The sequence below is a fragment of the Suillus subaureus genome (assembly GCF_016647635.1).
Source record: "Suillus subaureus strain MN1 chromosome Unknown BJ212scaffold_9, whole genome shotgun sequence".
NCBI lineage: Eukaryota > Fungi > Basidiomycota > Agaricomycetes > Boletales > Suillaceae > Suillus > Suillus subaureus.
Genome location: NW_024538565.1, coordinates 97,230 through 108,335, shown reverse-complemented (window position 1 = coordinate 108,335; position 11,106 = coordinate 97,230). Strand labels below are relative to the sequence as shown.

Below are 11,106 nucleotides of genomic sequence, written 5' to 3'. Positions count from 1 at the left end.
TTCTTACGATTATCGTCAGGAGGAGTCTTGCCCATTGCAATCTTCATCCCAATAGGATATCTTGCGGGTCAAATAGTGTTTGGGCGTCACATGTACCAAAGTGGTACAAAACTGCAACTTGCCAAACACTGTAATGTCCCAATCGGAACGGAAGGGTACCCTGTGCGCCTAGCATACACAGGCTATCCCGACCTCGATTATCGCATGTGCTCACTTGTCACGCTCTTTCATGCCCTGCTAGACCCTGCGTACCAACCTCTCGTAGCAGAGCTCATGACTGCTCTCGCTGCAGTGACGATGATACCCTTCGTCGAGGCTGCACGTGAAAAACGCTCCATCTTCCTTCGCATGCCTGCTGTCGTCGGAGTGCTCTTCCAGCTTTTCAGTTTTGCAGTCGTCATTCCGATTTATTATGTTGCGCTCATTCTGAGTGGAGCGGCGACTGGTAACCCCGTCAAAGGCCGCGCAACAAAAATCACTCAGGGCAATGCCGAAGCTTTACTTTTTGCTCTGATAGCCGGCTACATTATCCCGACGGTGTGTATGGTTGTATTTCAAGACGTCACACCCACTGCACTATGGCAAGGCTACCCCATCATCATGTCGCTCGCTCAATTCGTTTACCTCGTCATTCGACCTTCTTCCCGTTACGTGGAATCCGGCTACGCTACCATCCAAGCCATGTATGGCTTCATCTTCGTCACTTCTGCTATCTTCCACATCTACTACACGTGGCCACTTTTCTTTGACACCCAGCAATTCCAGAAGGTCCTGGTGCCACAGTTGGCTCTGAGCAAGCGTCCGCTGTCCTTACCCGAAGGAGCCGCTGCTGTCATCCAGTGGGACGCAGTGTTTGGGATAGGGTCGACCCTTCTTGTAACATTCTGGTTCGCTCGGGGCGTGAAGGAAATGGTGCTTCTCTTCCTTTGGCACGTACTATCCTCGGTGGCATTTGGCCCCGGTGCAGCTATAGCAGGCGTACTGCTGTTCAGAGAAGCGAGGCTAAATAGCCGAACTGCTGTGGAGGATAAGGAGGACTGAATTTGCCTGGGAAGTGACTCCATCGGAATACCCAGTCTCAACGGAGTCAACATCTGATGACATCATTATGTACAAATATCGACACCTCAACTTGAATCAATAATGGTACAGCTGAAGAGCAAACAGAAAATAAAATGCAGAGCAGATACAATATGAATCATCACAACGAAATCAGGATAAGTCCACATCAAGGATCACCGCTTCTTGTTTTTGCCATTCGCCTTGGGTTTAGCAGGAGCCTTCTTCTTTTTAGGTCGGTCATCATCCGAGTCGGAGTCTCCGCGAGTTCCCTTTGCCTCGGCGGCTCGCTTGGAATCGGCTGGTTTTGCAAATAAGTATCAAAAAAGAAGGGCGATGGTCAGGTATACGTACATTTGGCGGCTTTCCTTTCTAGCTCTTCCCAGTCGTCGCCGTCATCGCTATCATCATCATAACCAGAACCACTTCCTGAGTCGTCGCTCGCATCTGAGCCGTCATACTCGCTAGCATCGGCACTGCTCTCCTCAGACTGCAGTTCCTCAGGATCTGCCTCGAACTCGGATTCGCTGTCCGAACCCTCGTCTGCATCGCTCTGTGAACAATGGTCAGCCCCCATGACGAACGATCACAACTACATAATTACATCGGCGTCTCCCCCACCGAGGAAACTTCGCCAACCGCCCTGCTGGAAGAAATCATACGGGCTCTCGTTGATGGTCTTCATGATAGGACCCCAGTTCAAGTTGACTGGACCTTCACCAAGAGGAATGTCGACCGAGCTGCAAACGCGTTCTATTAGTATCGATGTCCTGTCGATCACATCAGAAATACATACTCCAGCCAATTCTTCACATCATCAAGTTGACCACTTGGTATCGAGTTGATGTGCAACGGCGCTTTGGTGAAATCCTTGAAGATGAGTACAAGATCGAATTGTTTGAGCGAGAATTGAACACGTTCCAGGGAAGCAATCTCGATCTCGTTGAGAGTGACAACAAGGAACGGAGGGTCGATGAGATGCACGAGACATTCAGTTGTGGGTTGCAATCGGACGTTGGTGCGGAATGGCACTCCCTCGAACGACAATTCACGGAAGGGGATGTCGACTTCGAGTGTCTCACCCATAGACGTCGATGCTGCCTCGGCTATTCGCTCGGCAAAGAGCTTGAACTCCTTGTTGAGCATCTGCCTTCGCTTTCGTTCTTGCTGTTCCATCTCGATTTCATCTTCATCGCCGTATCTGTGTTTTCTCTTCCGGTTGCCAGTCTCATCAAACTGAACGTCGGAAGCCTCGCGGAAGAACTGGATATCCTGTAGAAAACTACATTAGAGGACGCAATTGCTCTGCGAATGGCACGACATACATGTGCTTTCTTCTTCCCAATCATGATAGGAGCTCTCAAATGAATGTGCACAATGACCATAAGTTCCTTGTCACAAGGCTGGAAGAAGAGGTGTTTGATGTTAGTGAACAAGACATCTAAGGAGCACACGGGTTAACGATATCCAACAAGAAACGAGACATCATACCAATTTTCTGAGAGCCCATTGGAGACTGGTAGCGCAGACCGTTCTGGTGGATCTCGACCTCGCCGGGTAACCGTTTGCCATCAAGGGCGGGGCGAACGAATACCTCAGGCAGCTTGTGCGCACGTCTGCCTTTGATCTCGAGCAGGACATCTTGCTCGATGACGTCAGCCATTTCCTTCTTCTGTTGCTCGCGTTTGTTAACCTCTTTCTTTAGGTCTGTGATTTGTTTGGAAATAGTGTCAAAGCGATGGCCATCACTTGACCGATAGGTGACTGAACGAATGAAAGTAGAGTCGGGGTCTTCAAAAGGCTATTTGGCAATACCTTCAAATTCAAGGACACTCGTGACTCTGAAGCCATACGTACCGTGTCATCTTTCTTCCCGGCGAGCTGACCAGGGGTCTGGAAGTTGATCCGGAGATATGTGTAATCCCCTTCATCATTTTTGCTCACGTTCTTGATAGTGTTGATGTGGAAAGGTACAGCAAATCCATGCACGGGCAACACAATCGTTTGAGCTTTGCGGTCTACGGATATCTTGGTGTTGTTTTAGCATGAAAGGTTCCATATAGTAGTTGATCTACTCACTCGGAGACTTTCAACTTCCCGCGGCAGTGCGCTTTCACCCTTATAGCTTTGGAAGCGCTTCCAGGTTTTCCCCTCCTTTTCACCGCCACCGCTAGCACTTTCAGAGTACTTTGCTAATCCAGCAGACTGGAGGCCTTCATGTAGTTGTTGCTGGTGGTCCTTGATTTTGGCGGCTGCGGTCATCAAAACTTCCTCCTGAGCAGCGCTACGCGTCTTGTTTCGCAACACCTTGCCACCAACTGTCTTGTTCTTGACGGGGGAACCATTTACTAGAGGCTTCACAGGAGCCTTCTTACTGGGTTTGGACGGCTTGTCTTCTTCCACCTCAATTTCATTTTCGGGGTTCAGGAAGAAAAGTGTGTCTTTAGTGGATTTGGCACCTTCAGTCAAAAGAGTTGATCTGTCAGCGCCAACGCGAATAGTGTCGACTATGTGGAGGGCGTATCTGAAATGCAAGTATGAACGGAACTGCCATGGACCAAAGGAGTGATACATACTTCTTGCCGTTGTCATCAAGCAAGTCAGAGAAGCCAAGAGACAGATTTAGCACCATATCCGTCTTCAGGTGCTTGGAGTTTTTAGAAGAAAGCAAATACGCAGAATCACGGAATTCCACGCCGGTCTGAACGAGTTTGAGAGTTATGGGCACTGGTTTGATGGAAGAATACTCACTCCAAACCCAGCATTCTTGACAAAGTTCTTCTCAAGCTCTGGCTTCTCCTTTTTCACAATGTCCAATGCTCGTTGATACACTTCACGTGCACTGACGCCATCCTTGATTTCCCTCAGCATCTCGCTCTGCATCGACAGCAGTAGGTTGTAGATGGCTTCTTGTTCCTGTGAGGTGGAATGAGACCAGTGAGAAAAGGATATCACCCACACGAACTTTCGAGGGGTCAACAATGATACTCCGCCCAAGATTGGCACAGTAACCCTTGTATCGCATGCCAACGGCAATTAGGAAGACACCTTTGTGTGCGATGGTGTCCGAGGATGACTCCGCAGTCGATCGCAAATCATAACCGGTTGTTGTTGACCGCGACTGAATGATAGGAGAGTAGCAGAACTCCGTCGATGCCCAGTCAACCTGGAATGACCCATGAGTTGTATGAGCGAGTCTGGGAGGGCAGCTAACGCACATCATTGAGGCCCCGCCCTTTACTCCACACCTTCATATCAGGCCCCTTGGCAGCTTCACCTTCACCCGACCCAAGTCGTGCCTCTATTTGAGTGGCAAATTGTTCATGAGTTATCTTGGCTTCCTTGTCCAATATCATCTCCAGTTTTAACACGATGTGGTGAACGAGCAAGGTGGAAGTAAGATTAGCCGCCGTACGGATGCATTTCTGCACTGTGCATTAGAAGACCGTTGACCCCAAGATATAACGCATGAACACACCATTTCTTCTTCGTCCTTGACGGCCATGAATGCAGACAACGCAGGGGCCATATCGACCAATTCGGGTTTTTTGTCAGCTTTTGAGACGCCCTGCTCCCACTCCGTCATCAACTTCCCCGTGCACATTTCCTTCACCAAACTCCCGACGCGTTTGAAAGATGTGTAAGCCTCCACGAATTTTGGCAGCGCATCACTAGGTGGTTCCTTCGCCTTTGCTTGCACGAGTATCTCGACTGGAACAGGTGGATTCCCTCCTTTATTTGGTGCAAGAACTTGGCTGCAAACCCACGTGTCGCGTTGAAAATGTCAGATCGTCGCGCATCGGACGATACAACACATACCTTTGCTAGCGGAGCATAATATCAGAAGCTTGTCCTTCTGGAAGAGAAGTAAGGTGGAGGGAAACTCATAACCAAGCAACCAAGTCTACACGAATTGGCGCGTAAGCCACAAAGCAGAGACGTGATTCATGAAGTTCTTATGAAGCTCACCTGAAAGGCAGTCCCTTTCCTCACGGGCTCATCTTCTCCGGCAGGATCTCCTGACAGCAACAGGAGAGCTTCTGCATCTGCTATGGAGCCGTACTCGTCATTTTGACTCGCATTCTAAAATGACACAACGCTCATTAACATTCCAACCTGCATCGAAGGCTGAAAGCATACCCTCCAACCATCGTAGACATTTTTTAGACGAGAACTGATTAGTTGTTTATTTAACTGGACCTGCATGATGGACGTGAGCAGCGATTGACAGAATGAACTGGCGGACGACGCTGCAGGTGAGCAAGGAGGAGAGCGCGCGCTAAAGGCGGGAAATTTCTTGTTAGGTAATCAAGTGTTTACTTGCCATCGTCCACAACGCAAGGTCAGCGCAACAATCCTAACGCTCTTTTAATCGGCCACCATGTCTGAACGTAAAGGTAAGAACTCAGCATTAAGTCAAGTCATGAGCTGATCTTTGTGTTAGTGTTGAACAAGTACTTCCCCCCGGACTTTGACCCGTCCTTGATCCCTCGGAGGAGGGGTCCAAAGAACTCACAGCAAGTCGTTCGTCTTATGGCCCCTTTCTCCATGTAAGCATTAATTTTCCTGTACTATAATTTGTATCTTACTATGGACACAGGCGATGTAATACATGCGGAGAATACATTTACAAGGGCAAGAAGTTCAACGCTCGCAAGGAAACGGTGGATGGGGAGGATTATTATGGAATCAAAATATTCAGGTTTTACATTAAGTGGTGCGTCATTGCGTCGTCGTATATCTTGGCATTTACTGAGAGCCATCCTAGTACACTATGTTCCGCTGAGATTACCTTCAAGACTGATCCCAAGAACACCGATTACTCCGCAGAGCATGGTGCATCGAGAAACTTTGAACCATGGCGAGAAGAGAAAGTTGTCGAAGAGGAGGACCGTCTTGCTCGACTGGAGGAAGAGGAGAACAACCCCATGAAAGCACTAGAGAATCGCACCGTCGACGCAAAACGGGAGATGGATATACTAGATGCCCTCCAGGACATTCGAGCCCGAAACGCCCGGAATGAGCGTGTGGGGCAAGCGTCAGATCTGGTTTCTCGGATGACTGCGGAGGAGGAGGAAACGGAAGAAGAAAGGGAGCGAAGACTAGCAGAAGAAGAGGATGAGAAGCTGGTGAGGGAAGTGTTTTCGAAAGTGTCGATGCCCGCACTTCCGGGCGGCTCTTCGGTGGCGACGGACAGTTCTGGAGATTTGCCCACAGAAGCCACCTCGCCACAACTGGTTACTATCAAGCGAAAGGCCGATGATGTCGAGCCCGATTTACGCAGCCTCCTTCCAGAATCGACGCGAGTGGTGTTGGGTGCCAAATCTCTTGGTGCACCACCAGCGAAGAAGCCGAAATCAGACTTGAAGAACAAGTTGGGTATCAAGATAGCAAAGAAGGGCAAGGTGGCTGTCTGACATGTACGATTCTTATGCTTTGTCCTATGTATACTAAGTGTACATGATATCTGTAATGCAGGAGGTTTCACCAGTTCAGTAGGTCTACAACAATCGCCTTTTTCGTAACGGCCATGGCTGCATTCACGGACACGCTGTCGACCAATCTGAATGGGTCATCAGTGTTGATTTGCGCTCCAGCACATTCATGGATGTGGCCAAAGACATGCAGTCGGCAGTTCCGCAGTTCCGCTAATTTGTTCGACAGGACATGGCATCCAGCGTGCTTGCCCTTACTTGTTGTGTCCAAAGTCATAAAAGGAGGTGTATGTGTGATCAGGATTTCCGTATCTTTGGGTATACGGTTATAAATCACTAGAGAATGGTTATTATCCGCAAACATTGATCTGACCAGATCATACCTCGTGCCTCGTCTGTAGTCTCGTACTGAAATGATCCTCGAGCGTATAATGGAGCAGCCTGACAAATATATCAGTTCCACAAAGTATAGACTCGCAGGAGCGACTGGTACTCACCGGTGATCCATAGACTTTCCATTCGCGCCCCGAAGGTAACATGAATCGAAAGGGTTCATGTTCAATGTAGTACAGACCTGCTGCTGCTTGACTCCGTACATAGGTCCGTGCTTGTTGGACCTCCTGATATCATTTCTCCGATTAGCTCGACCGATGCCTTAGAGGGATTCACACTCACTTCTGGTAGGAGGCCATATATTGGCTGAGCCCAGTTTTTGTCAAGACAAAGCTACAGAAACCTGGTCTGAAATCTGGAGGATGATGTTACCTTAAGACGTACGTCATGATTGCCTGCGACCATGCTTGACACATTGCAAGTTAACATCGTGCGCCTGAAACACCAACTGCCAGCTTACATTTTCACAGGGTGATCCAATGATTTCAACCATTCGACTGTGATGATCAATTGCGAAAGGCTACCCCAGCTACTCAGGTCACCAGCATGCAGTAGAACATCACCGGCGGGTATGTGAAAGGTGCGAGAGTGGGTATCTGAGATGCAGACGAAGCGAGTCCAATCGCTGCCTGGGTGAGGAGGGATGAAGTCAGCCCCCTCCCTGTATATACGTGCAGTTTCAGTCGTTGGGATCACAGTCGTTGGGATCACGGTGGACATATGAGCGAAAGAAAACATCGAAAAGTAGTTTGCTGTAATTGACTTTAAAAGTGTCTTGTCACGATAGCCTCATGGACCACGTACGTTGTTCAACTACTAGTACAGCTTCGGGTCTTGCTCGGAGCGCTGGTAGCTGTGTCGCGACTCAACTGGTCGAGCTCTTATACCACTGTAATAAACTTTATGTGACACGCGCTCAATGCGCTCTCGGGATGAAGCACAATGCACATACTGAGCAATCTCTGTAGGCCTAGCGGAGATTCTAACTATGTATTATCTAACGTGGACGGACAGTTTAGGACTCAAGAGGTCATCGCCTCTTCTCACTTGCCTGTCGTCTCGTTAGGATATAGTCACTCACTCTTATTTTCTCCCGCCCGAGTGTCTCTTGCACAAGTATTCACGCATCCCTAGTTCTGACAAGCCTTTTGCGAGGCTGAGTGAGAGCACTTAGACGTGGTAAGCTAAAGTCTACTACATTGACATCGTCAAGATGGCAGAGCCGCGTTCCTCGTCTCACTCTCGATGATGAAGGTATGCATCGTATCATCTAGTTCGACATGTTCGACATTAATATTTATTCGACTCTTTTGTGCAGCCGCCGGCATTCCGAATGCGTGTGCCATGGTACGAACCAAGACGCTGACCTCTTATTCGCAGAAGCCGAGAAGATCGGTATGCACCCTCATCCATGCCCCCCCCCCAAAAAAAAAAAAAAACAAGAAAGAAAGAAAGAAAAGGAAAAAAAAACCCTCCCTACAAAGGCCGTGAATCACGTAGGTGCTCCCACTTACAAGTTGAGCACCCCGTCATAGAAATGATCACTGGCCTTGACCTTGTCGAGTGGCAACTGGAAGTTGCGGCTGGTAATCCAATTCTACTTTCGTAAGCACAAATCCCTCTCGTTGGGCATGCATTTGAGGCGGACATATGCCGAGAACCCTCGGAATGATTTTCTACCTGACTTCGGGCCGCTATTATACCTTGATACCTCGAAACCAGCTCATGTCTTTGCCCCTCCCATCCCATCACTCCCTCACAACGATTCGTGCTCAGAACTGGAATCGATGAAGCGGTCACTCGATACCTCAAAGCATGTGGCACCGTTGATGCGCTCAGAGCAAGGGTTCATGCAAGGCGCACAGATTGGTGTTTTATGACCCGATGACTGCCAGGCTGGTGGTACGTGGACGTAGCGCCAAGCCACTTTTCGACGCAATCCAGTGTCAGTGCGAGGGATGTGGGGAACTACTGGACGCAAGTAAGAAGGGCCGGCCAGAAGTAAGAGCATCAATCTCACGCTGACTCAGAAGCACACTGCATTATGCCTCAACATATCGTATTCTTAGTCTTTTTAGTAGTAACCCTCGTCCATCCACACACATGTATTTGTAGCACAATCATCAAGACTCGCGGACGTTCCACTCCCCCACTCAAACTAGTCTCTTTTCAAGTTGTCTCCGTTTGCTGTCGTAGATTTGTTTGTAGTTGTAGATTACACGCTGGCGGACCTCCAGAATTCGATTTGATTGCCCGGTTTTTTGCCCAGCGATGCATCATCGTTGAGGCCTCGAACGGAATGTTTACCGGCGATGGAGCGAACGAAAACTTCAACTAACGAAAAGGTTTGAGAGGGAATTCGGACGTGTCACGTGACCGTAAAACGGCTGGAATGTTGTGGCGCCTGTGTTCCATCTATGTTCTGATCGTCGAGGCTGGTGAAGATGCATATCCCAGACACATCCCGCAAATATACTCCGGAGGAAAAGGAACAGCTGCTCCAGAATCTTGATATTGAAGGTGCGTTAAACTTGTTCTGCATTATCTTACTTTTGCATTCACTGATTTTTCTGCCTCTATCATTCTGCACAGTCGAACACCGTGTTCGCCAACTCGAGGAATGGCTTGCAGACGCACTCAAGAACTTTCGGCTTCACCAAGAAGGGCTCATTGCCCGCATTCCCAAACTCGTGCGCAGTGTGACCATAGGCGAGTTTGCTGACACCTACAATGGCGATATTCAAGCCTGTCTTCGTGGTCTCGTGGGCGGTGCTCCGCCAAACCTCGAGATCGACCGTGAAACTCGCAAGCGCAAGTGGGAAGAGGCTAGTGAAGGTGAACGCGCCCTTAAGAATGGTACGTAGTCGATTTGGCATTGGTCTCTTTATTGACACGCTTCTCAGCAAGGACAATGCATATCACTCCCAAGAAGAAGCCCCCTCCTACTAACACAGGAACTGCACAACGCGGCCGCACATTCTCTGCGGCAGTCCCGCGTACCCCCGGGCAACTCCGTCCAACCTTCCGTTTACCCTCTGTCAGTCCGCAAAAACCATCTGCCCTCCGAACATCTCCCTCTAAATTACATGCTCCATCGCCCCTCAAAGTTCTACCTTCACCTGGAAAATCGATGCCATGGAATGCCAAGCCACCATCCCAGGCAAAGCGCCCACCCACCAGCGCAATTTTCGCTCCAACTCTGCCCTCCAAGGTTCCCGCTTATCCCACCCTCCGTGCACCCCGCCGCGACGAGAGCATGCTTAGTCTCAACGGGTCTCCGCTGGCTAACCCATATAAGCTCGGCTTGGAGTGGTTCGCTACTGAAGAGGAAGAGGAGGGTATTGATGACATGGACGTGAAAACCAAAGGCAAAGGAAAGGAGACACAAGTGGATACACGAGGCGAAGGCAAGACTCTAAGACGCGTAAACAGCATAGTCATACGGCATGATCCATCCGTCTCGCTCGTCCCCTCATCCTCCACCTTCTCCCAAAGCCACTTACGAGCCAACTCTCAAACTCAAACTCAAAACCATAACCACACGCACTCACATACCAACTCACGCACGGCAGGTCGTGTCCCAGAGCCACCGGCGCCCAAACCTGCTACACCTTCTCTCATGCCTTCCAACTCGCTCTCGTCCGTCCCTTCCTCGTCTTCGGCCCGCGCAGTTGTCGCGATCTCAACCTCCGATGGACACGTCCTCGAGTTCGACCCGCTGCAGACATCGCCACGCGCACTTGATGCACTTGTAGGCATTACCGACAGCGCAAAGAAGCAAGCACGTGAGGAAATGGGGCGCTTAGTACAGGCTGCGGTGAGTAAGTGGAGTATCGCGTAGCACGGCCAAGTAGGCGCCTGCTTCACGTGTCATCCGAGCTCGCGTCAGGTCTGCCGCCAATTTGCGACGCTGTATCGCACATATGGTATTATGTATAAATTTCCGATTCTTTATTCACCTCGCTAACGTACCTGTTGAACGCCCGACATTCCATTGCATATTCCACTTATTTATTTCGTATGCCGAGCATCGATGTCAAGATGTAGCGCTAGCATATAAACCTGTCGACACTATTCACGGCGAGGGAAAATATATTATTTTGAAGACTGAATATGCTTGGTTTAGATGGGCGACTCGCCCACCTCAGCGTCTGGAAAGTTGGAGGCTCAACTAACGGGCGGGCAGGGCCTTTGTAATCGCACACGACTTTGACATTTC

At 49.5% G+C, this 11,106-nt stretch overlaps 6 protein-coding genes across 6 annotated transcripts; 4 read left to right on the top strand and 2 right to left on the bottom strand.

Annotated features, from left to right (window-relative positions):
* Positions 1-297: 297 nt before the first annotated feature.
* Positions 298-1,041, top strand: BJ212DRAFT_1267428 (uncharacterized protein; the record flags this gene model as incomplete). Its single annotated transcript, XM_041330662.1, has 1 exon — positions 298-1,041. The coding sequence occupies one exon, from the start codon at positions 298-300 to the stop codon at positions 1,039-1,041; it is 744 nt and encodes a 247-aa protein (XP_041195047.1).
* Positions 1,042-1,235: 194 nt separating this feature from the next.
* Positions 1,236-5,265, bottom strand: BJ212DRAFT_1478746 (FACT complex subunit SPT16; the record flags this gene model as incomplete). The annotated part of the gene is made up of 16 exons (XM_041339755.1): positions 1,236-1,360; positions 1,414-1,612; positions 1,664-1,799; positions 1,856-2,331; positions 2,385-2,500; positions 2,551-2,860; positions 2,917-3,087; positions 3,139-3,583; positions 3,636-3,760; positions 3,811-3,975; positions 4,025-4,225; positions 4,278-4,484; positions 4,538-4,809; positions 4,879-4,963; positions 5,029-5,142; positions 5,200-5,265. The coding sequence occupies 16 exons, from the start codon at positions 5,263-5,265 to the stop codon at positions 1,236-1,238; spliced, it is 3,213 nt and encodes a 1,070-aa protein (XP_041195046.1).
* A 175-nt stretch (positions 5,266-5,440) lies between these two features.
* On the top strand, positions 5,441-6,476 carry BJ212DRAFT_1478745 (uncharacterized protein; the record flags this gene model as incomplete). The annotated part of the gene is made up of 3 exons (XM_041339754.1): positions 5,441-5,456; positions 5,504-5,609; positions 5,660-6,476. The coding sequence occupies 3 exons, from the start codon at positions 5,441-5,443 to the stop codon at positions 6,474-6,476; spliced, it is 939 nt and encodes a 312-aa protein (XP_041195045.1).
* Positions 6,477-6,543: 67 nt separating this feature from the next.
* Positions 6,544-7,607, bottom strand: BJ212DRAFT_1478744 (Metallo-dependent phosphatase-like protein; the record flags this gene model as incomplete). Its single annotated transcript, XM_041339753.1, has 6 exons — positions 6,544-6,830; positions 6,878-6,935; positions 6,992-7,114; positions 7,170-7,220; positions 7,272-7,293; positions 7,348-7,607. 6 exons carry the CDS (start codon positions 7,605-7,607, stop codon positions 6,544-6,546), a joined length of 801 nt encoding a protein of 266 aa, XP_041195044.1.
* Positions 7,608-8,094: 487 nt separating this feature from the next.
* On the top strand, positions 8,095-8,805 carry BJ212DRAFT_1049360 (uncharacterized protein). Its single transcript, XM_041328934.1, has 3 exons — positions 8,095-8,141; positions 8,206-8,492; positions 8,546-8,805. Exons 2-3 carry the CDS (start codon positions 8,299-8,301, stop codon positions 8,676-8,678), a joined length of 327 nt encoding a protein of 108 aa, XP_041195043.1. The 5' UTR covers positions 8,095-8,141; positions 8,206-8,298; the 3' UTR covers positions 8,679-8,805.
* A 413-nt stretch (positions 8,806-9,218) lies between these two features.
* BJ212DRAFT_1341332 (uncharacterized protein) lies at positions 9,219-11,095 on the top strand. Its single transcript, XM_041335142.1, has 3 exons — positions 9,219-9,407; positions 9,480-9,743; positions 9,791-11,095. The coding sequence occupies exons 1-3, from the start codon at positions 9,332-9,334 to the stop codon at positions 10,726-10,728; spliced, it is 1,278 nt and encodes a 425-aa protein (XP_041195042.1). The 5' UTR covers positions 9,219-9,331; the 3' UTR covers positions 10,729-11,095.
* The last annotated feature ends 11 nt before the right edge of the window (positions 11,096-11,106 follow it).